This window comes from Cyrtonyx montezumae, unplaced genomic scaffold (assembly GCF_038088225.1).
Source record: "Cyrtonyx montezumae isolate F1298 unplaced genomic scaffold, pur_monq_1.0 scaffold_2, whole genome shotgun sequence".
In the NCBI taxonomy this organism is placed as follows: Eukaryota; Metazoa; Chordata; class Aves; order Galliformes; family Odontophoridae; genus Cyrtonyx; species Cyrtonyx montezumae.
Window position 1 is genome coordinate 59,596,712 of NW_027071936.1, and position 22,484 is coordinate 59,619,195.

The window sequence follows — 22,484 nt, forward strand, 5'->3', positions numbered from 1 at the left end:
CCGAACTAACCTCTTGTCCACGTGTGAAGTACCACTATTTGCTCTCCTCCTGCCATCCCTGACCTTCTGTTCTTTCAAACATACTAGGTACAGTGACTCCTCTACAGAGGCAATACTTCTCCTAAAGCACCAAAAAAGTGGTTTGGAATTTTGCTTTTACTCTTCGCAGGGCAAAAGACAAGGGATGCTCACACTCAGTTATTTTCTTTCAACGAAGAGGGGAGAACTGCTATTCTATAAACCAAGTCTGTTTTATAGAACTGAATTTATCTTCTTTATCAGAAACACTTTGACTTTATATCAGTTAATCAAATACTATTTTATCTAGAGAGAGGACATCAGCACAAGATTAACACAACAGCATGACTGTGTGGTGGACTGGGAATTTTTTGAGAGGCTGGAGCTAGAGGTGGGTCTTTCCTGTGGGGTTGCTGCAGACATGACTTTGGATGTTGGCCCTGCAGCCAGGTGTGCAAGAGGCTGGGTTCACTCCCACAAGGAAGGGTCTGGATGGACTGGATGTCTCCACACTTATGGTTTGTCCAGAGATGACAGACAGGTTTGTGGGCTGGTGGTGTGCAGTCAGAGGTGTGATTTGAGCTGTTGCAAAAGTGTACTGGGGGGATGAGATTCCGTCGCCTTCCCTGCTCCAGGCTGAGTTTCCCTGATGAGCACTGAATGTATGTTGGAGTGTCTGTGAATGACTGGTTGCTTTTGGTTCAGAGGGGTGGCCAGGAACCAGACTGGGGTGTTGCAGTCCTGGCACACCTGCTGTGGTTTTTGGATTTGGCTTTTTTTGGAAGAACTTTTTTTATTTTATATTTCATTTTATTTTATATTATTTTATAGTAATTTTTATGATTATTTTTTTATTAATTTTTGTCTGTGTTGCTGTGCTCTCCGGGACTGTTGTACAAAGGAAGCTACCAGGCTGTGTGGTGTGTGGTCTGGCAATAGAAGTCGTTGTATCAAGCACCATGTGTCATGTCTACGGAATTTAGCTTGGAACTAAAGGATATGCATTTTGACTGGGCATAGGGGAGTTGCCGTTGCTCCGACAAGTCTGGGAACTATACGGTGCTGGTGCTGCCTGACGTAAAGAAACTGCACCAACATGGTGTGGCAAAAGTTCCGCTTTTATTGTCCCGTACATCTCCTTCTATCTTCTTCCATGGCTACGCCTCTTAGGGTCTGTCCCTAACTTTTCTACCAACCCCGTATCGACACATGTTCTTCTTCTACCTCCTACTATTGGCTATGCTTAGTCAAGCCTAACCATTAGTTACTGTGTAAGCTTGGTCATTAGTTACTGTGGTTACTGTGCTCATGCCCTAATGCTTTTTCAGCTACTACAGGGAGTTTGGTGGCCTTTGTCTGGTTTTCATGGGTGATCATCATGATTTCAGGCTTTTGTGTCTGGCTGTGTGCCCCGGAAATTTAGGCAAAGCTGGGAAAGCCAGTTGTACTTGCTTGTGCTAGACCTGGGCTTTGGGAGTGTCAGGAGTGTTGGGTGATGTGCGGGAGAGAATGGGCATTTGTATTGCTGTGGTAGGAGTGATCACTGCAGCGGTTGTGGGACTGTTTGCTGACATCTTCCTCCCTCCCTCCCTCCTTCCTTCTCTCTCTCTGTGTAGTCATGCTTAGGCTCCTGTACAGGAGCCATTTGGACAGGGAAGGTAAAGCAGCAAGAAGGCCCCAGACGGCGGCAGTCAGGGTTCCTGAGCAAACCTGCTGCAGGGTCTTCCTCACTGTGACATGGCTGGGTGTCACTGTTGAACAAGTCAGGCCACTGGGGGAGTGCCTCCTCCCCCTGGGGTGACAGGCAATTGCTGTCCCTTGGCCTCACTCTCTCTACATTGCTGCCTAACACCTGCAAGTCACATTACAGAACAATATAGTGCCGCAGAGGTTTTATTGAACTGCTAGACACAACAGCAAATAATTTGGGAAATGAGACACCCCCCCATGCCAATATGGGACAGAAGTTTCTGCATTCACTCGACAGTGAAAGCAGAAGTGGCATGGGGAAGATGCATTCTGTTGCCTATGGCTTCTCTTCATTGTCTTGGTCTTCTTCTAGAGGGTGAGGCCACAGGCTGGCTTTGGGGGACAGACTTGCCACGGTGCTTGGGCCCACTTCCCAGAAGGCACTTGAATACACCGCTCTTCTTCACAGACATCTTCAAGTGAGATGGAGAGATGAGCAGTTGGTAGTGCTTCTTGGAAATCTTAGCAGCCATGTCCATGGTCTTGCATGTCACCCACTGCAGCACAGCAGCCAGGTAGACAGGGGCACTGGCTCCAAAGCGTCTCGCAAACATGCCTCTGCGAAGCTGCCTGTCTATGCGGCTCACAGGGAAGAGCAGCCCAGCCCGGGAGGAGCGGGACAAGCGACTCCTTTTGGCCTTCACTTCCTGGGCCATGGAGGGCTCCTCAGAGCACACTGCTTCAGGCTCCCTCTCCTGCTCAAGCATACTGCAGACCTCATCTGTTCTAAGCATGCTGCTTGCTTCCATAGGAATCTCCATGCTTCACAGGCTGATCTTTCTGTGCCCCTTCCTGCCTTTTCTGCCTGCTCTTGATGTATTTGCTGGCCCTTGCTGGTGTTTTCTGTCTGCTCTGCCCCTACCAGCTCGATCCAGAGGTGTCTGTGGTTGGGCAGCCCCACATGCTCAGGCAAGGACCTCTCCACCCCAGCTGAGCTTCTCTGAAGAATGGCTACAGCTCAGGCCTTCTCCGCAGACTGAGATCTTTTGGTCAGCAGCCCAGTGGGAACCAGCTTAATCCTTGTATGACGGGACCAATAGGAAAGGACTTCCTCTGTGACCTCACCTCCCTGCTTGTGACATCAGTCCAGCACTTGCAATGAGCTCAGGGCTGGCCTCTGCATCCAACGCCTCCCATTTTCTCATTGCAGAGGCTTTTCCAGCATATGACTCCACAGAGTTGAAGCTATGAAGCACAGGTCTCTCACCTCCAGCACCTACTCACACTGATTACTGTATACAGCTGCATTAGTGTAACCCAGCCACACCAAGAAGGAAAGTCGTATCAGCCTGATAATTTCTATCACAGAAAGCCAATTGTACAGTTAATGCAGTTGGGCTGCATCAAAAGAGGTGCAAAATAATAGAATCGTTATGATTGGAAAAGGTCACTACAATCATCTAGACCAACCAGATAGAATCACCAAGGTTGTAAAAGGCCTCTAAGATTATCCAGTCCAACCATCCACTTATCACAAGTATTTCCCACTAAACTATGTCCCTCAGCACAACATATAAATATTTCTTGAATTCCTCCTGGGACAGTGACTCCACCACCTCCCTGTGCAGCCCATCATCACCATACCCACTAAACCAAATTCCTCAATGTCACGTCTATGCTTTTCTTCAACACTTCCATGGATAGTGACTCTACCACCTCTCTGGGTGGCTTGTTCTTATACCTCACCTGGAGCTCACAGTTTGAGGGAGGTGGGTCTCTCTCTTTGCCCTACACTCATGAGATGCCCACCTTCAGTACTGGGTTTAGCTCTGAGGCCTACAACATAAGAAGGTCATCAACCTGGTGGAAAAAGTCCAGAGGAAGCCAAGAGGACAGAGCACCTCTCTTATAAAGAGGGACAGAGAGCTGGACTTGTTCAGCTTGGAGAACAGAACATTCCAAAACACCTCCTTGCTGCCCTTCAGTACCTAAAGGGAGCCTACAGAGAAGATAAGGCGGGATGCTTCATCAGGGAGTATAGTGATTGAAAAAGAGTTTTAAGCTAAAAGAAGGTAGATTTAGATTAGATATCAGGAAGAAATTCTCAGTACGATACTTGTAGAGGTTGCTAGAGAGTCTGTGGATGCCCCATCCCTGGGAGCGTTAAAGGCAAAATTGGATTGGGTCCTATGCAACCTGGTCTAGCAGAAGTTGTCCCTTCCATAGTAGTGGGGTTAAAACTTGTTGAACTTGAGAACTGTTCCAATCCAAACCATTCAATGCTGGACTGCAGAATTTACATGATCGCTCTGACTCCATACTTTGAGCCAAAATCCGCCACATGGCATTCATAAGTCCCAAGAATTCTGAGCTATGTAATCAACTCCCCTCAAATTGTCAAGATGGCATCAGATACAGAATCCCATTATGACAGAGGTAGCACTTTTGAATTCAGAATTAGCTTCCAAAAGTCAAATTCCCTCATATTTTCTGTTTTAAGTGTCAGCATAGAGAACGCAGGCTGAAGTTCCCCGTGACAGATTTTTGCAGTTTGTTGATAAATATTTTTAGAGCCCAACAGCTTGTCCCCAAGTTTTGGTGCATGGTGCTACGTCCTGTTAGGATATTGGTTTGTAAAGATTAATGAGACATTTGCTTCTGAACTGGCAGTAATTCAAACAAACAATATTTTTGACATAGAATACCATTTTACTTTCCATTTAGTCCTAAGCAGGTAATAAGTTGAGATTTTAATATTCTAGTCAGGCAGATCTCCTCACCAGGCTTTATCCTTTCCCAGAAGTTCGAATTTATGTTCATAAGGACATTCCGATTCCTTTTATTGTACAGGTCACTAGCATTGGTGTGTAGAAAATTAGCACATTTCTCTCCTCTGGTCCCTAGCTGCCTAGATTAATTTTGTTCTTGACATCTTGATTTTATGCTACCTTAGTTCTTGTTTATTCTTCTATTAATTGAATACCTTCCTAATTATCTTTCCTGTCTGCCCCCATTGAGCAGTGTGCTCAGGTGGAGTCACAGCGGGCAGCGCAGGGGCAGGGGGCGGCCGCTGCTCAGCCCCCTCAGCCCCTCCCCGTACGAGATCCTCCCCCTGGCAAAAGTCACGCAAGGAAGGATACAGCGACAGGCCCGCATTCCCGAGAAGCGGGCCGCATGAGACTTCCGCATGCCGTCGTCCCGGCGTATGTGATAAGGAGCAAACTTCTTTGTTCTTATCTGGTGGTTCCCAGGGAGGGGCACAGGGCTCCGGCGCCATCTTGGAGTCTGCAGGAACAGAACAACCTCCCCTGCCCGACCCCCCTGTACATCCCACTGTACACCCCCCTGTACTCTCATCTGAGTCTCCGAATCCTAACAAAACGCGCGCAGCCAGAGCGATCTGTCTCTCATCTCGAGCCGCTTTAAGGGCTCTTCCCCCAAAATCAACCCCCATGTTTTAAGATCAGCTGCCTTCTGCGTAGTCATGGTATGCCGAGACAAAGTTGTTGTTACAAGATCCCATTTGTCGGGTTCATAGATCTCCATTAAGGAGGTCAGTAACCCTTCTTTCTGAAGCAGCGTTAAAACAGCTGCAATCTCCTTCTTTGAAGGCACATATTTATCACGGAACTTTTTACAAAGTTGAAGCAATACCTTAATCACGGATTCTTTCCATCGCGGCACCTGGGACATTCCGCTCCCCCGCCGCCTTCCCCGGTCCCTCGCACCCACGAGAACTGGAGGCTCACTGTCGGATCCTAAGCCCCAGAGGGTGGCCAGCCCCCGCCAGGCTCCTCCACCGCTTCACCACGGAGGGCTCCTGCGTCCGTGTCGCAGCCTGTCAGCAAGCAGCCAGCACCGACACTCGTGCCTGAACCTCACACGGGGCACCATTTGTCGGCGCTCCGACAAGTCTGGGAACTATACGGTGCTGGTGCTGCCTGACGTAAAGAAACTGCACCAACATGGTGTGGCAAAAGTTCCGCTTTTATTGTCCCGTACATCTCCTTCTATCTTCTTCCATGGCTACGCCTCTTAGGGTCTGTCCCTAACTTTTCTACCAACCCCGTATCGCCACATGTTCTTCTTCTACCTCCTACTATTGGCTATGCTTAGTCAAGCCTAACCATTAGTTACTGTGTAAGCTTGGTCATTAGTTACTGTGGTTACTGTGCTCATGCCCTAATGCTTTTTCAGCTACTACAGGGAGTTTGGTGGCCTTTGTCTGGTTTTCATGGGTGATCATCATGATTTCAGGCTTTTGTGTCTGGCTGTGTGCCCCGGTAATTTAGGCAAAGCTGGGAAAGCCAGTTGTACTTGGTTGTGCTAGACCTGGGCTTTGGGAGTGTCAGGAGTGTTGGGTGATGTGCGGGAGAGAATGGGCATTTGTATTGCTGTGGTAGGAGTGATCACTGCAGTGGTTGTGGGACTGTTTGCTGACATCTTCCTCCCTCCCTCCCTCCTTCCTTCTCTCTCTCTGTGTAGTCATGCTTAGGCTCCTGTACAGGAGCCATTTGGACAGGGAAGGTAAAGCAGCAAGAAGGCCCCAGACGGCGGCAGTCAGGGTTCCTGAGCAAACCTGCTGCAGGGTCTTCCTCACTGTGACATGGCTGGGTGTCACTGTTGAACAAGTCAGGCCACTGGGGGAGTGCCTCCTCCCCCTGGGGTGACAGGCAATTGCTGTCCCTTGGCCTCACTCTCCCTACATTGCTGCCTAACACCTGCAAGTCACATTACAGAACAATATAGTGCCGCAGAGGTTTTTATTGAACTGCTAGACACAACAGCAAATAATTTGGGAAATGAGACACCCCCCCATGCCAATATGGGACAGAAGTTTCTGCATTCACTCGACAGTGAAAGCAGAAGTGGCATGGGGAAGATGCATTCTGTTGCCTGTGACTTCTCTTCATTGTCTTGGTCTTCTTTTAGAGGGTGAGGCCTCAGGCTGGCTTTCGGGGACAGACTTGCCACGGTGCTTGGGCCCACTTCCCAGAAGGCGCTTGAATACACCGCTCTTCTTCACAGACATCTTCAAGTGAGATGGAGAGATGAGCAGTTGGTAGTGCTTCTTGGAAATCTTAGCAGCCATGTCCATGGTCTTGCATGTCACCCACTGCAGCACAGCAGCCAGGTAGACAGGGGCACTGGCTCCAAAGCGTCTCGCAAACATGCCTCTGCGAAGCTGCCTGTCTATGCGGCTCACAGGGAAGAGCAGCCCAGCCCGGGAGGAGCGGGACAAGCGACTCTTTTTGGCCTTCACTTCCTGGGCCATGGAGGGCTCCTCAGAGCACACTGCTTCAGGCTCCCTCTCCTGCTCAAGCATACTGCAGACCTCATCTGTTCTAAGCATGCTGCTTGCTTCCATAGGAATCTCCATGCTTCACAGGCTGATCTTTCTGTGCCCCTTCCTGCCTTTTCTGCCTGCTCTTGATGTATTTGCTGGCCCTTGCTGGTGTTTTCTGTCTGCTCTGCCCCTACCAGCTCGATCCAGAGGTGTCTGTGGTTGGGCAGCCCCACATGCTCAGGCAAGGACCTCTCCACCCCAGCTGAGCTTCTCTGAAGAATGGCTACAGCTCAGGCCTTCTCCGCAGACTGAGATCTTTTGGTCAGCAGCCCAGTGGGAACCAGCTTAATCCTTGTATGACGGGACCAATAGGAAAGGACTTCCTCTGTGACCTCACCTCCCTGCTTGTGACATCAGTCCAGCACTTGCAATGAGCTCAGGGCTGGCCTCTGCATCCAACGCCTCCCATTTTCTCATTGCAGAGGCTTTTCCAGCATATGACTCCACAGAGTTGAAGCTATGAAGCACAGGTCTCTCACCTCCAGCACCTACTCACACTGATTACTGTATACAGCTGCATTAGTGTAACCCAGCCACACCAAGAAGGAAAGTCGTATCAGCCTGATAATTTCTATCACAGAAAGCCAATTGTACAGTTAATGCAGTTGGGCTGCATCAAAAGAGGTGCAAAATAATAGAATCGTTATGATTGGAAAAGGTCACTACAATCATCTAGACCAACCAGATAGAATCACCAAGGTTGTAAAAGGCCTCTAAGATTATCCAGTCCAACCATCCACTTATCACAAGTATTTCCCACTAAACTATGTCCCTCAGCACAACATATAAATATTTCTTGAATTCCTCCTGGGACAGTGACTCCACCACCTCCCTGTGCAGCCCATCATCACCATACCCACTAAACCAAATTCCTCAATGTCACGTCTATGCTTTTCTTCAACACTTCCATGGATAGTGACTCTACCACCTCTCTGGGTGGCTTGTTCTTATACCTCACCTGGAGCTCACAGTTTGAGGGAGGTGGGTCTCTCTCTTTGCCCTACACTCATGAGATGCCCACCTTCAGTACTGGGTTTAGCTCTGAGGCCTACAACATAAGAAGGTCATCAACCTGGTGGAAAAAGTCCAGAGGAAGCCAAGAGGACAGAGCACCTCTCTTATAAAGAGGGACAGAGAGCTGGACTTGTTCAGCTTGGAGAACAGAACATTCCAAAACACCTCCTTGCTGCCCTTCAGTACCTAAAGGGAGCCTACAGAGAAGATAAGGCGGGATGCTTCATCAGGGAGTATAGTGATTGAAAAAGAGTTTTAAGCTAAAAGAAGGTAGATTTAGATTAGATATCAGGAAGAAATTCTCAGTACGATACTTGTAGAGGTTGCTAGAGAGTCTGTGGATGCCCCATCCCTGGGAGCGTTAAAGGCAAAATTGGATTGGGTCCTATGCAACCTGGTCTAGCAGAAGTTGTCCCTTCCATAGTAGTGGGGTTAAAACTTGTTGAACTTGAGAACTGTTCCAATCCAAACCATTCAATGCTGGACTGCAGAATTTACATGATCGCTCTGACTCCATACTTTGAGCCAAAATCCGCCACATGGCATTCATAAGTCCCAAGAATTCTGAGCTATGTAATCAACTCCCCTCAAATTGTCAAGATGGCATCAGATACAGAATCCCATTATGACAGAGGTAGCACTTTTGAATTCAGAATTAGCTTCCAAAAGTCAAATTCCCTCATATTTTCTGTTTTAAGTGTCAGCATAGAGAACGCAGGCTGAAGTTCCCCGTGACAGATTTTTGCAGTTTGTTGATAAATATTTTTAGAGCCCAACAGCTTGTCCCCAAGTTTTGGTGCATGGTGCTACGTCCTGTTAGGATATTGGTTTGTAAAGATTAATGAGACATTTGCTTCTGAACTGGCAGTAATTCAAACAAACAATATTTTTGACATAGAATACCATTTTACTTTCCATTTAGTCCTAAGCAGGTAATAAGTTGAGATTTTAATATTCTAGTCAGGCAGATCTCCTCACCAGGCTTTATCCTTTCCCAGAAGTTCGAATTTATGTTCATAAGGACATTCCGATTCCTTTTATTGTACAGGTCACTAGCATTGGTGTGTAGAAAATTAGCACATTTCTCTCCTCTGGTCCCTAGCTGCCTAGATTAATTTTGTTCTTGACATCTTGATTTTATGCTACCTTAGTTCTTGTTTATTCTTCTATTAATTGAATACCTTCCTAATTATCTTTCCTGTCTGCCCCCATTGAGCAGTGTGCTCAGGTGGAGTCACAGCGGGCAGCGCAGGGGCAGGGGGCGGCCGCTGCTCAGCCCCCTCAGCCCCTCCCCGTACGAGATCCTCCCCCTGGCAAAAGTCACGCAAGGAAGGATACAGCGACAGGCCCGCATTCCCGAGAAGCGGGCCGCATGAGACTTCCGCATGCCGTCGTCCCGGCGTATGTGATAAGGAGCAAACTTCTTTGTTCTTATCTGGTGGTTCCCAGGGAGGGGCACAGGGCTCCGGCGCCATCTTGGAGTCTGCAGGAACAGAACAACCTCCCCTGCCCGACCCCCCTGTACATCCCACTGTACACCCCCCTGTACTCTCATCTGAGTCTCCGAATCCTAACAAAACGCGCGCAGCCAGAGCGATCTGTCTCTCATCTCGAGCTGCTTTAAGGGCTCTTCCCCCAAAATCAACCCCCATGTTTTAAGATCAGCTGCCTTCTGCGTAGTCATGGTATGCCGAGACAAAGTTGTTGTTACAAGATCCCATTTGTCGGGTTCATAGATCTCCATTAAGGAGGTCAGTAACCCTTCTTTCTGAAGCAGCGTTAAAACAGCTGCAATCTCCTTCTTTGAAGGCGCATATTTATCACGGAACTTTTTACAAAGTTGAAGCAATACCTTAATCACGGATTCCATCGCGGCACCTGGGACATTCCGCTCCCCCGCCGCCTTCCCCGGTCCCTCGCACCCACGAGAACTGGAGGCTCACTGTCGGATCCTAAGCCCCAGAGGGTGGCCAGCCCCCGCCAGGCTCCTCCACCGCTTCACCACGGAGGGCTCCTGCGTCCGTGTCGCAGCCTGTCAGCAAGCAGCCAGCACCGACACTCGTGCCTGAACCTCACACGGGGCACCATTTGTCGGCGCTCCGACAAGTCTGGGAACTATACGGTGCTGGTGCTGCCTGACGTAAAGAAACTGCACCAACATGGTGTGGCAAAAGTTCCGCTTTTATTGTCCCGTACATCTCCTTCTATCTTCTTCCATGGCTACGCCTCTTAGGGTCTGTCCCTAACTTTTCTACCAACCCCGTATCGCCACATGTTCTTCTTCTACCTCCTACTATTGGCTATGCTTAGTCAAGCCTAACCATTAGTTACTGTGTAAGCTTGGTCATTAGTTACTGTGGTTACTGTGCTCATGCCCTAATGCTTTTTCAGCTACTACAGGGAGTTTGGTGGCCTTTGTCTGGTTTTCATGGGTGATCATCATGATTTCAGGCTTTTGTGTCTGGCTGTGTGCCCCGGTAATTTAGGCAAAGCTGGGAAAGCCAGTTGTACTTGGTTGTGCTAGACCTGGGCTTTGGGAGTGTCAGGAGTGTTGGGTGATGTGCGGGAGAGAATGGGCATTTGTATTGCTGTGGTAGGAGTGATCACTGCAGTGGTTGTGGGACTGTTTGCTGACGTCTTCCTCCCTCCCTCCCTCCTTCCTTCTCTCTCTCTGTGTAGTCATGCTTAGGCTCCTGTACAGGAGCCATTTGGACAGGGAAGGTAAAGCAGCAAGAAGGCCCCAGACGGCGGCAGTCAGGGTTCCTGAGCAAACCTGCTGCAGGGTCTTCCTCACTGTGACATGGCTGGGTGTCACTGTTGAACAAGTCAGGCCACTGGGGGAGTGCCTCCTCCCCCTGGGGTGACAGGCAATTGCTGTCCCTTGGCCTCACTCTCCCTACATTGCTGCCTAACACCTGCAAGTCACATTACAGAACAATATAGTGCCGCAGAGGTTTTTATTGAACTGCTAGACACAACAGCAAATAATTTGGGAAATGAGACACCCCCCCATGCCAATATGGGACAGAAGTTTCTGCATTCACTCGACAGTGAAAGCAGAAGTGGCATGGGGAAGATGCATTCTGTTGCCTGTGACTTCTCTTCATTGTCTTGGTCTTCTTTTAGAGGGTGAGGCCTCAGGCTGGCTTTCGGGGACAGACTTGCCACGGTGCTTGGGCCCACTTCCCAGAAGGCGCTTGAATACACCGCTCTTCTTCACAGACATCTTCAAGTGAGATGGAGAGATGAGCAGTTGGTAGTGCTTCTTGGAAATCTTAGCAGCCATGTCCATGGTCTTGCATGTCACCCACTGCAGCACAGCAGCCAGGTAGACAGGGGCACTGGCTCCAAAGCGTCTCGCAAACATGCCTCTGCGAAGCTGCCTGTCTATGCGGCTCACAGGGAAGAGCAGCCCAGCCCGGGAGGAGCGGGACAAGCGACTCTTTTTGGCCTTCACTTCCTGGGCCATGGAGGGCTCCTCAGAGCACACTGCTTCAGGCTCCCTCTCCTGCTCAAGCATACTGCAGACCTCATCTGTTCTAAGCATGCTGCTTGCTTCCATAGGAATCTCCATGCTTCACAGGCTGATCTTTCTGTGCCCCTTCCTGCCTTTTCTGCCTGCTCTTGATGTATTTGCTGGCCCTTGCTGGTGTTTTCTGTCTGCTCTGCCCCTACCAGCTCGATCCAGAGGTGTCTGTGGTTGGGCAGCCCCACATGCTCAGGCAAGGACCTCTCCACCCCAGCTGAGCTTCTCTGAAGAATGGCTACAGCTCAGGCCTTCTCCGCAGACTGAGATCTTTTGGTCACCAGCCCAGTGGGTACCAGCTTAATCCTTGTATGACGGGACCAATAGGAAAGGACTTCCTCTGTGACCTCACCTCCCTGCTTGTGACATCAGTCCAGCACTTGCAATGAGCTCAGGGCTGGCCTCTGCATCCAACGCCTCCCATTTTCTCATTGCAGAGGCTTTTCCAGCATATGACTCCACAGAGTTGAAGCTATGAAGCACAGGTCTCTCACCTCCAGCACCTACTCACACTGATTACTGTATACAGCTGCATTAGTGTAACCCAGCCACACCAAGAAGGAAAGTCGTATCAGCCTGATAATTTCTATCACAGAAAGCCAATTGTACAGTTAATGCAGTTGGGCTGCATCAAAAGAGGTGCAAAATAATAGAATCGTTATGATTGGAAAAGGTCACTACAATCATCTAGACCAACCAGATAGAATCACCAAGGTTGTAAAAGGCCTCTAAGATTATCCAGTCCAACCATCCACTTATCACAAGTATTTCCCACTAAACTATGTCTCTCAGCACAACATATAAATATTTCTTGAATTCCTCCTGGGACAGTGACTCCACCACCTCCCTGTGCAGCCCATCATCACCATACCCACTAAACCAAATTCCTCAATGTCACGTCTATGCTTTTCTTCAACACTTCCATGGATAGTGACTCTACCACCTCTCTGGGTGGCTTGTTCTTATACCTCACCTGGAGCTCACAGTTTGAGGGAGGTGGGTCTCTCTCTTTGCCCTACACTCATGAGATGCCCACCTTCAGTACTGGGTTTAGCTCTGAGGCCTACAACATAAGAAGGTCATCAACCTGGTGGAAAAAGTCCAGAGGAAGCCAAGAGGACAGAGCACCTCTCTTATAAAGAGGGACAGAGAGCTGGACTTGTTCAGCTTGGAGAACAGAACATTCCAAAACACCTCCTTGCTGCCCTTCAGTACCTAAAGGGAGCCTACAGAGAAGATAAGGCGGGATGCTTCATCAGGGAGTATAGTGATTGAAAAAGAGTTTTAAGCTAAAAGAAGGTAGATTTAGATTAGATATCAGGAAGAAATTCTCAGTACGATACTTGTAGAGGTTGCTAGAGAGTCTGTGGATGCCCCATCCCTGGGAGCGTTAAAGGCAAAATTGGATTGGGTCCTATGCAACCTGGTCTAGCAGAAGTTGTCCCTTCCATAGTAGTGGGGTTAAAACTTGTTGAACTTGAGAACTGTTCCAATCCAAACCATTCAATGCTGGACTGCAGAATTTACATGATCGCTCTGACCCCATACTTTGAGCCAAAATCCGCCACATGGCATTCATAAGTCCCAAGAATTCTGAGCTATGTAATCAACTCCCCTCAAATTGTCAAGATGGCATCAGATACAGAATCCCATTATGACAGAGGTAGCACTTTTGAATTCAGAATTAGCTTCCAAAAGTCAAATTCCCTCATATTTTCTATGTTTTAAGTGTCAGCATAGAGAACGCAGGCTGAAGTTCCCCGTGACAGATTTTTGCAGTTTGTTGATAAATATTTTTAGAGCCCAACAGCTTGTCCCCAAGTTTTGGTGCATGGTGCTATGTCCTGTTAGGATATTGGTTTGTAAAGATTAATGAGACATTTGCTTCTGAACTGGCAGTAATTCAAACAAACAATATTTTTGACATAGAATACCATTTTACTTTCCATTTAGTCCTAAGCAGGTAATAAGTTGAGATTTTAATATTCTAGTCAGGCAGATCTCCTCACCAGGCTTTATCCTTTCCCAGAAGTTCGAATTTATGTTCATAAGGACATTCCGATTCCTTTTATTGTACAGGTCACTAGCATTGGTGTGTAGAAAATTAGCACACTTCTCTCCTCTGGTCCCTAGCTGCCTAGATTAATTTTGTTCTTGACATCTTGATTTTATGCTACCTTAGTTCTTGTTTATTCTTCTATTAATTGAATACCTTCCTAATTATCTTTCCTGTCTGCCCCCATTGAGCAATGTGCTCAGGTGGAGTCACAGCGGGCAGCGCAGGGGCAGGGGGCGGCCGCTGCTCAGCCCCCTCAGCCCCTCCCCGTACGAGATCCTCCCCCTGGCAAAAGTCACGCAAGGAAGGATACAGCGACAGGCCCGCATTCCCGAGAAGCGGGCCGCATGAGACTTCCGCATGCCGTCGTCCCGGCGTATGTGATAAGGAGCAAACTTCTTTGTTCTTATCTGGTGGTTCCCAGGGAGGGGCACAGGGCTCCGGCGCCATCTTGGAGTCTGCAGGAACAGAACAACCTCCCCTGCCCGACCCCCCTGTACATCCCACTGTACACCCCCCTGTACTCTCATCTGAGTCTCCGAATCCTAACAAAACGCGCGCAGCCAGAGCGATCTGTCTCTCATCTCGAGCCGCTTTAAGGGCTCTTCCCCCAAAATCAACCCCCATGTTTTAAGATCAGCTGCCTTCTGCGTAGTCATGGTATGCCGAGACAAAGTTGTTGTTACAAGATCCCATTTGTCGGGTTCATAGATCTCCATTAAGGAGGTCAGTAACCCTTCTTTCTGAAGCAGCGTTAAAACAGCTGCAATCTCCTTCTTTGAAGGCGCATATTTATCACGGAACTTTTTACAAAGTTGAAGCAATACCTTAATCACGGATTCCATCGCGGCACCTGGGACATTCCGCTCCCCCGCCGCCTTCCCCGGTCCCTCGCACCCACGAGAACTGGAGGCTCACTGTCGGATCCTAAGCCCCAGAGGGTGGCCAGCCCCCGCCAGGCTCCTCCACCGCTTCACCACGGAGGGCTCCTGCGTCCGTGTCGCAGCCTGTCAGCAAGCAGCCAGCACCGACACTCGTGCCTGAACCTCACACGGGGCACCATTTGTCGGCGCTCCGACAAGTCTGGGAACTATACGGTGCTGGTGCTGCCTGACGTAAAGAAACTGCACCAACATGGTGTGGCAAAAGTTCCGCTTTTATTGTCCCGTACATCTCCTTCTATCTTCTTCCATGGCTACGCCTCTTAGGGTCTGTCCCTAACTTTTCTACCAACCCCGTATCGCCACATGTTCTTCTTCTACCTCCTACTATTGGCTATGCTTAGTCAAGCCTAACCATTAGTTACTGTGTAAGCTTGGTCATTAGTTACTGTGGTTACTGTGCTCATGCCCTAATGCTTTTTCAGCTACTACAGGGAGTTTGGTGGCCTTTGTCTGGTTTTCATGGGTGATCATCATGATTTCAGGCTTTTGTGTTTGGCTGTGTGCCCCGGTAATTTAGGCAAAGCTGGGAAAGCCAGTTGTACTTGGTTGTGCTAGACCTGGGCTTTGGGAGTGTCAGGAGTGTTGGGTGATGTGCGGGAGAGAATGGGCATTTGTATTGCTGTGGTAGGAGTGATCACTGCAGCGGTTGTGGGACTGTTTGCTGACGTCTTCCTCCCTCCCTCTCTCTCTCCCTTCCCCCTTCCTTCTCTCTCTCTCTGTAGTCATGCTTAGGCTCCTGTACAGGAGCCATTTGGACAGGAAAGGTAAAGCAGCAAGAAGGCCCCAGACGGCGGCAGTCAGGGTTCCTGAGCAAACCTGCTGCAGGGTCTTCCTCACTGTGACATGGCTGGGTGTCACTGTTGAACAAGTCAGGCCACTGAGGGAGTGCCTCCTCCCCCTGGGGTGACAGGCAATTGCTGTCCCTTGGCCTCACTCTCCCTACATTGCTGCCTAACACCTGCAAGTCACATTACAGAACAATATAGTGCCGCAGAGGTTTTTATTGAACTGCTAGACACAACAGCAAATAATTTGGGAAATGAGACACCCCCCCATGCCAATATGGGACAGAAGTTTCTGCATTCACTCGACAGTGAAAGCAGAAGTGGCATGGGGAAGATGCATTCTGTTGCCTGTGGCTTCTCTTCATTGTCTTGGTCTTCTTTTAGAGGGTGAGGCCTCAGGCTGGCTTTCGGGGACAGACTTGCCACGGTGCTTGGGCCCACTTCTAACAAGGCGCTTGAATACACCGCTCTTCTTCACAGACATCTTCAAGTGAGATGGAGAGATGAGCAGTTGGTTGTGCTTCTTGGAAATCTTAGCAGCCATGTCCATGGTCTTGCATGTCACCCACTGCAGCACAGCAGCCAGGTAGACAGGGGCACTGGCTCCAAAGCGTCTCGCAAACATGCCTCTGCGAAGCTGCCTGTCTATGCGGCTCACAGGGAAGAGCAGCCCAGCCCGGGAGGAGCGGGACAAGCGACTCCTTTTGGCCTTCACTTCCTGGGCCATGGAGGGCTCCTCAGAGCACACTGCTTCAGGCTCCCTCTCCTGCTCAAGCACACTGCAGACCTCATCTGTTCTAAGCATGCTGCTTGCTTCCATAGGAATCTCCATGCTTCACAGGCTGATCTTTCTGTGCCCCTTCCTGCCTTTTCTGCCTGCTCTTGATGTATTTGCTGGCCCTTGCTGGTGTTTTCTGTCTGCTCTGCCCCTACCAGCTCGATCCAGAGGTGTCTGTGGTTGGGCAGCCCCACATGCTCAGGCAAGGACCTCTCCACCCCAGCTGAGCTTCTCTGAAGAATGGCTACAGCTCAGGCCTTCTCCGCAGACTGAGATCTTTTGGTCACCAGCCCAGTGGGAACCAGCTTAATCCTTGTATGACGGGACCAATAGGAAAGGACTTCCTCTGTGACCTCACCTCCCTGCTTGTGACATCAGTCCAGCACTTGCAATGAGCTCAGGGCTGGCCTCTGCATCCAACGCCTCCCATTTTCTCATTGCAGAGGCTTTTCCAGCATATGACTCCACAGAGTTGAAGCTATGAAGCACAGGTCTCTCACCTCCAGCACCTACTCACACTGATTACTGTATACAGCTGCATTAGTGTAACCCAGCCACACCAAGAAGGAAAGTCGTATCAGCCTGATAATTTCTATCACAGAAAGCCAATTGTACAGTTAATGCAGTTGGGCTGCATCAAAAGAGGTGCAAAATAATAGAATCGTTATGATTGGAAAAGGTCACTACAATCATCTAGACCAACCAGATAGAATCACCAAGGTTGTAAAAGGCCTCTAAGATTATCCAGTCCAACCATCCACTTATCACAAGTATTTCCCACTAAACTATGTCCCTCAGCACAACGTATAAATATTTCTTGAATTCCTCCTGGGACAGTGACTCCACCACCTCCCTGTGCAGCCCATCATCACCATACCCACTTCCAGTGTCTCGGGCACGGACTCAGATGCAAACGATCCAAATCATTTATTACAGATTTTAACATCCCTTATATACTTTCACAAGTTCTCTCTTGTAACTTTCCCACCCACCTTTACATATCAACAATGTAACTTCCCAAAACAGTCCTTAACGGTGGATACAGGCGATGATCCAATCAGGGCTGTGAATCTTCCCAAGCCATGCACTCTTCCTCCAATTAGGGCCTGCCATCACACAGCTGACTTGAACTTGTTTTCCTCTTCTTCTGGAAGTGTCCTTGATTCTCAGCCCTCCTTTCTCATGCTGTTTATCCTGTTCCACAGCTGCAGCTCTAAATATACTTTTTGTATTCCCACAATTCCCCCTTTTTTATTTATTAGCAAACTATTAACATACTACAAATGAATAACACTCTGTAACAGTATTTCTGAATGCATTTAGGCTATCACAATTTAATCAAGGCTTCAATTAATAAGACGCTGATTGTAAGGAAAGAGACAAGGTTATCATATCGTAAGGACAAGAAATATTCTTAAACGTAATAAGAAGTGAACAAACACACCTTTCTCCCATGGCTTTAGGTTCCTGCAACCTGGAAAAGAATCCCTGAGGGACCCATTCTTTGTGTACCAGTAACTGATTGGAAGATATAAAGTTGCATGTCAAATGGAATCAACATCAGTGGGTAGGCCTGCTAGAGTATCACTAGGGGTATTGCTTTCCTTTGCCAGCTAACATCCTAACTTGGTGATTGTGGCTGAAGCTTGAGTGGTGCTGTTTCAGGGTATCCTGGATCTGAGAGACAAGACATCTCAAGAGCAGAAGCAAGCAAATTGTGTATTCAGAGCAACAGATGGTTAGGGTTTTAGCCAACATACACACACTTACACACATGCAGACATTCATTTTAGATAAGCAAGAAGCAGAAACTCCCTAAGCAAACACATTATTAGCTATTGACCCTTGAGAAATGGCAAACCACCAGAAAGAAGAGAGAAAAGGAACATGCCAGCGGTGAACGCGATAGGCAGTGCCAGCAGGGCGTCCCCTGCTTCAAGGTGCACTTTTCCTCTCCCATCCACCACAGAATCTCCCCTGCTCCTACTCTCCTCAGGGTCTGCAGAGTTTTTTCCATTTGTACACCGAATCCACGTGGGCAGTGCATGATGCGGAGCCCAAGTGGAACACCTGCTTGCAAAACAGAATAAACTATCAAGGTTATCTCTCTTAGCATATGCCTTTGTCTCAAATGATGCATGGTTATAAAAAACTATTTTGATTAGCGAATTGAAAAAGAGTTGATCATTCTAAAACACAAAATCATCCCTTTGCCTAGGATTCTTTTCCAGATTTTTGTCTTTGCAAATTAGAAAAAAGGCTAATTGATGGGCTAATAACATCATAACCGCACATTAAAAGTGCTATTTCCATAAACTCCAGCGTTGGCAACATCAAATCCTGTCTTATTCACACTTGATCTACTACTAAAACAGAAAAAGCACACAACAACCTAGACAATGCCTAATAATTCTTCACACTCGATCTACCACTAAAATAGAAGAAGCACATAATCCCAGTAATCAGAAAGGCTGGATGCTATTTTCTGCCTTGAGATGAGGCCTAACATATCGTGCTGGAACCCATGTAGGACCAGTCCCTGTGGAAACACAAGCATATCCACGACCCCAAGTTATCAGTGGTAAGGGACCTTCCCAATGCCCTGTGGCCATATTCCAAACGTTAACCATTGGCCGTTCCTTGAGCATTGGGGAGGCCCCAAAATGATGGTCCACACGAGTTCTATCTGTGTGATCACGATTCAAAAAATTCAGCACAAGCAAAGCTTTACATAATCTTTCTTATGGTGTATCTCCCGTATTCCCCCTTTTTTGTTTATTAAGAATGGATTTCAGTGTTTGATGAGCACGCTCAATGATAGCTTGTCCGGTGGGAGAATGAGGAATGCCTGTAATATGTTTAATGCCCCATTCTTGGAGGAAAGTTCGAGTGGCCTTAGAAGTGTACGCAGGCCCATTATCTGTTTTTATAGTATGTGGGATTCCCATAGCAGCATAGGCAGATAACCAGTGTTTACAGGCATCGCGACTGCGTTCATCTGTATGTGCTGTGGCAAATATGTATGAAGAATGAGTATCTATTGTTACATGGACAAATTTTAGACGGCCAAATTCGGGAACATGAGTAACATCTGTCTGCCACAGTTGAAGAGGCGCTGTGCCACGGGGATTTGTCCCAATTTGAGGCAAAGGGGCAATTGCCTGGCAGTCTGGGCATGTTAGAATAACATTACGGGCCTGATCTGCTGTTAGTTGAAATTGTTTTTGTAAAGCTCTCCTATTCTGATGAAAAAATTGATGAGGGAGTCGCGCTTGCTGGAACAATTGAGGTGTAGCAAAGGCGACAGTGGCTTGATCAGCCTTACGGTTGCCCTCAGCTATAGGACCAGGCAATGTAGTGTGTGATCAAATATGCATAATAAAATAAAGGAGCGTACGGTGAGAGACATAATGTAAAACTCGCTTGAGCTGCGCAAACAAAGCAGGGTTGTTAACTTCCTTAAGAAAAGATCCTTCAATCTGCTGAATGATACCTGTAACGTACAAAGAATCAGTTATTATATTAAGCTTTTGATTTGAAAAAAGTTGAAAAGCTCGGGCTACGGCAGCGAGTTCTACAACTTGAGGTGATCCATTAACAATATGTACATCTGACTGCCACTGTGTAGCAGTCGCGCGCCAGAGAACCACTGCTCGATGTGTCTTGCCGGAGCCATCTGTAAATACAGTAACAGCATTAGGTATTGGAACATGTGAAAGTAAAATATTAGGACAAAGGGACAGATCACTCAAATTATGCAGTAACTGATGTTTGGGGGGATGGGTGGAGATCTGTCCTCTATAGCCTGCCATAGCAGTTTGTAAAGTGAGTGACTGTGCAAGCAACCAATCTAAATCTTTTTTAGTAGCAGGTATGTAGATGCAATCAGGGTCAAGAGCTCGTAAAATTTGTAAACGATGACGACCTCGCTGTATTAGCATTGCAAACATCTCTACCCGTGATGTAATGGTTTTTGAAAAGGTATGTGGTAAGAATATCCATTCCAGGATAATGAGAGGATCTTTTCTTGAGGTATCCCACTGACATAACAGGCTATATGGCTGATACGTATTTGATATTATTACAAGAGATACTGGTAGTGATAAACAAACACGATGGCAATATCGATGTTGCAGTGATGTTATTACAGAGTCTAAGCACTGTAACGCTTGTGATGTTAACTGTCTTTTAGAGGTTAAATCCGGGTCTCCTTTGAGTAGCTGGAACAGAGGGTGCAACTCTTGAGTAGTAATACCCAAAAGCGGTCGTAACCAGTTGATGGTTCCTAACAACTTTTGCAGATCATTCAATGTCTGTACGTGAGGTATTATTTTGAGGATTTGTGGCTGAATGGTGTGAGATGTAATTTTCCATCCTAAATATATCCATGGAGAACTCAGTTGCACCTTTTCTTCTGCTATTTGTAAGCCAACAGATTGAACTGCCTGCCTTACAAGCACTAAAGTGTCCTTTAGACTCTCTTCTCGTTCTGCTGCTATTAATATATCGTCCATGTAATGATAAATAAGGACGTGGGGTCTAGCTTTTCGTACTGGTTGTAATGCATTTGCTACAGTCAGTTGACATATCGTTGGACTATTAAGCATTCCTTGTGGTAACACAGTCCAGTGATAGCGCTGAGCAGGGCTTTGTTGGTTGATGGAGGGCACTGAGAAAGCAAATCGTGGTGCGTCTTTTGGATGAAGCGAAATGGTAAAAAAACAGTCTTTTAAGTCAATGACTGCTATAGGCCAATTCGATGGTAACATTGAAGGTGAAGGGAGACCAGGCTGCAATGCCCCCATGGGCTCAATTACCGCATTGACAGCACGCAGGTCCTGTAGAAGCCCCCATTTTCCACTCTTCTTGAGGATAACAGACACTGGAGTATTCCAAGGGCTGGTGGTAGGCACTATGTGACCAGCAGCCAGTTGTTCTTGAACTAGCTCATGTAAATGCAGCAACTTTTCCTTTGTTAAGGGCCATTGATCTACCCAGATTGGTTGTTCTGTTTTCCAAACTAGGGGTATAGGTTGCTGCCAATCAATGGCCCTTATTGAAAATTTGTTTGCAAAATCATGCTCCATTGACTTAAAAGATCACGACCCCACAGAGTATAGGGAACTGGCAAGATGTAAGGAGCAGTGTGAGCAATGCGACCATCAGGCCCTTCAAAAGATAAAATTCGGGCACTTTGTTTGGGCTGCTGTAAGCCCCCAACTCCTACAATAGCAGAACTAAGGTATTTTAGCGGCCATTCAGAGGGACAGTCACTTGACTTAATGATGGTAACATCAGCTCCGGTATCCACTAGGCCTAATAACTGCCTGCCATTTACTAGACATGATAATAATGGTTTGTTTTCTGATACTTGTGTAGTCCATAGCACAGCAGGCTTGTCCGTGCTTCCAAATCCCCCAATTCGATCCCCAATACCAGGTTTAGTCATAGAATGAAAAGGGATTAATTGTGCTATTTTTTGGCCTTTGGGGATAAAGCATGGGGGGGAGGGTGTCCATGCCATTATCTTAATTTCCCCAGTGTGATCAGCATCTATAACTCCTGGTAAAACAAAAAGTCCCATCCGTGTAACAGAAGAACGTCCTATCAGAAGGGCACTGCGCCCGTCCCCAAGGGGGTAAGGGGCCCCCTTGGGGACGGGCGCAAATCCACTCCTGCGCTGCCAGCAGTGGCTGGTCTGAGTGCACTGGCCAGGCAGCGGCCGGCCAATTTGGGACCGTATTTACTGTCATAGCGCGCGGTCTCGTGCTCTTCTTCCCGTTTCCCGGGAGATAGCAGGGCCGTGCAGCAACAGGGGGCTTAGATCGGCAGTCTCTCGCCCAGTGTAGCCCCTTCCCGCACCGGGGACAGGGTCGAGTAGGAAGAGCAGAAGCATTTTTATCTGCTTTTTTAGGCTTTTTACAGTCCCTTTGTACATGACCAGGTTCCCCACAGTTGTAGCACTTTATTTTTTGAGCTGTCCCTGCACTAAGTCAGGCTGCCAGGGTGTCTGCTAGCGATGCCATTTTATAGCTTTCTGTCCCTACATCTTGACAGGCCTTATTCATGTCAGTAATGGATGGATCTGCATTCTTTAAGGATTGTAGGACCTTTCTACAGTCTGCATTTGCATTTTCTATTGCTAATTGCTTAAGCAAAGCCTCCTGGGCAGCTTGATTTTCTACTTGTCTCTCTAGCGTATTTTGTAAACGGTCAAGAAATTTTATGTAGGGCTCGGCAGCCTCCTGCCTAATTGATGTAAATGATGTGTTAGATGAATTAGTGTCAGGTATCTGACGGATAGCACGCAACACCAAAGTCTTAACT

General features: G+C 47.8%; 4 protein-coding genes across 4 annotated transcripts; all 4 read right to left on the reverse strand.

Moving 5' to 3' along the window:
- Positions 1 to 2,057: 2,057 nt before the first annotated feature.
- LOC136048504 (histone H2A-beta, sperm-like) lies at positions 2,058 to 2,528 on the reverse strand. Its single transcript, XM_065736151.1, has one exon. It carries the CDS (start codon positions 2,526 to 2,528, stop codon positions 2,058 to 2,060), a length of 471 nt encoding a protein of 156 aa, XP_065592223.1.
- A 4,088-nt stretch (positions 2,529 to 6,616) lies between these two features.
- LOC136048505 (histone H2A-beta, sperm-like) lies at positions 6,617 to 7,087 on the reverse strand. The gene has a single exon (XM_065736152.1). It carries the CDS (start codon positions 7,085 to 7,087, stop codon positions 6,617 to 6,619), a length of 471 nt encoding a protein of 156 aa, XP_065592224.1.
- A 4,084-nt stretch (positions 7,088 to 11,171) lies between these two features.
- Positions 11,172 to 11,642, reverse strand: LOC136048506 (histone H2A-beta, sperm-like). The gene has a single exon (XM_065736153.1). It carries the CDS (start codon positions 11,640 to 11,642, stop codon positions 11,172 to 11,174), a length of 471 nt encoding a protein of 156 aa, XP_065592225.1.
- Positions 11,643 to 15,740: 4,098 nt separating this feature from the next.
- LOC136048507 (histone H2A-beta, sperm-like) lies at positions 15,741 to 16,211 on the reverse strand. The gene has a single exon (XM_065736154.1). The coding sequence runs from the start codon at positions 16,209 to 16,211 to the stop codon at positions 15,741 to 15,743; it is 471 nt and encodes a 156-aa protein (XP_065592226.1).
- Between the last annotated feature and the right edge of the window lie 6,273 nt (positions 16,212 to 22,484).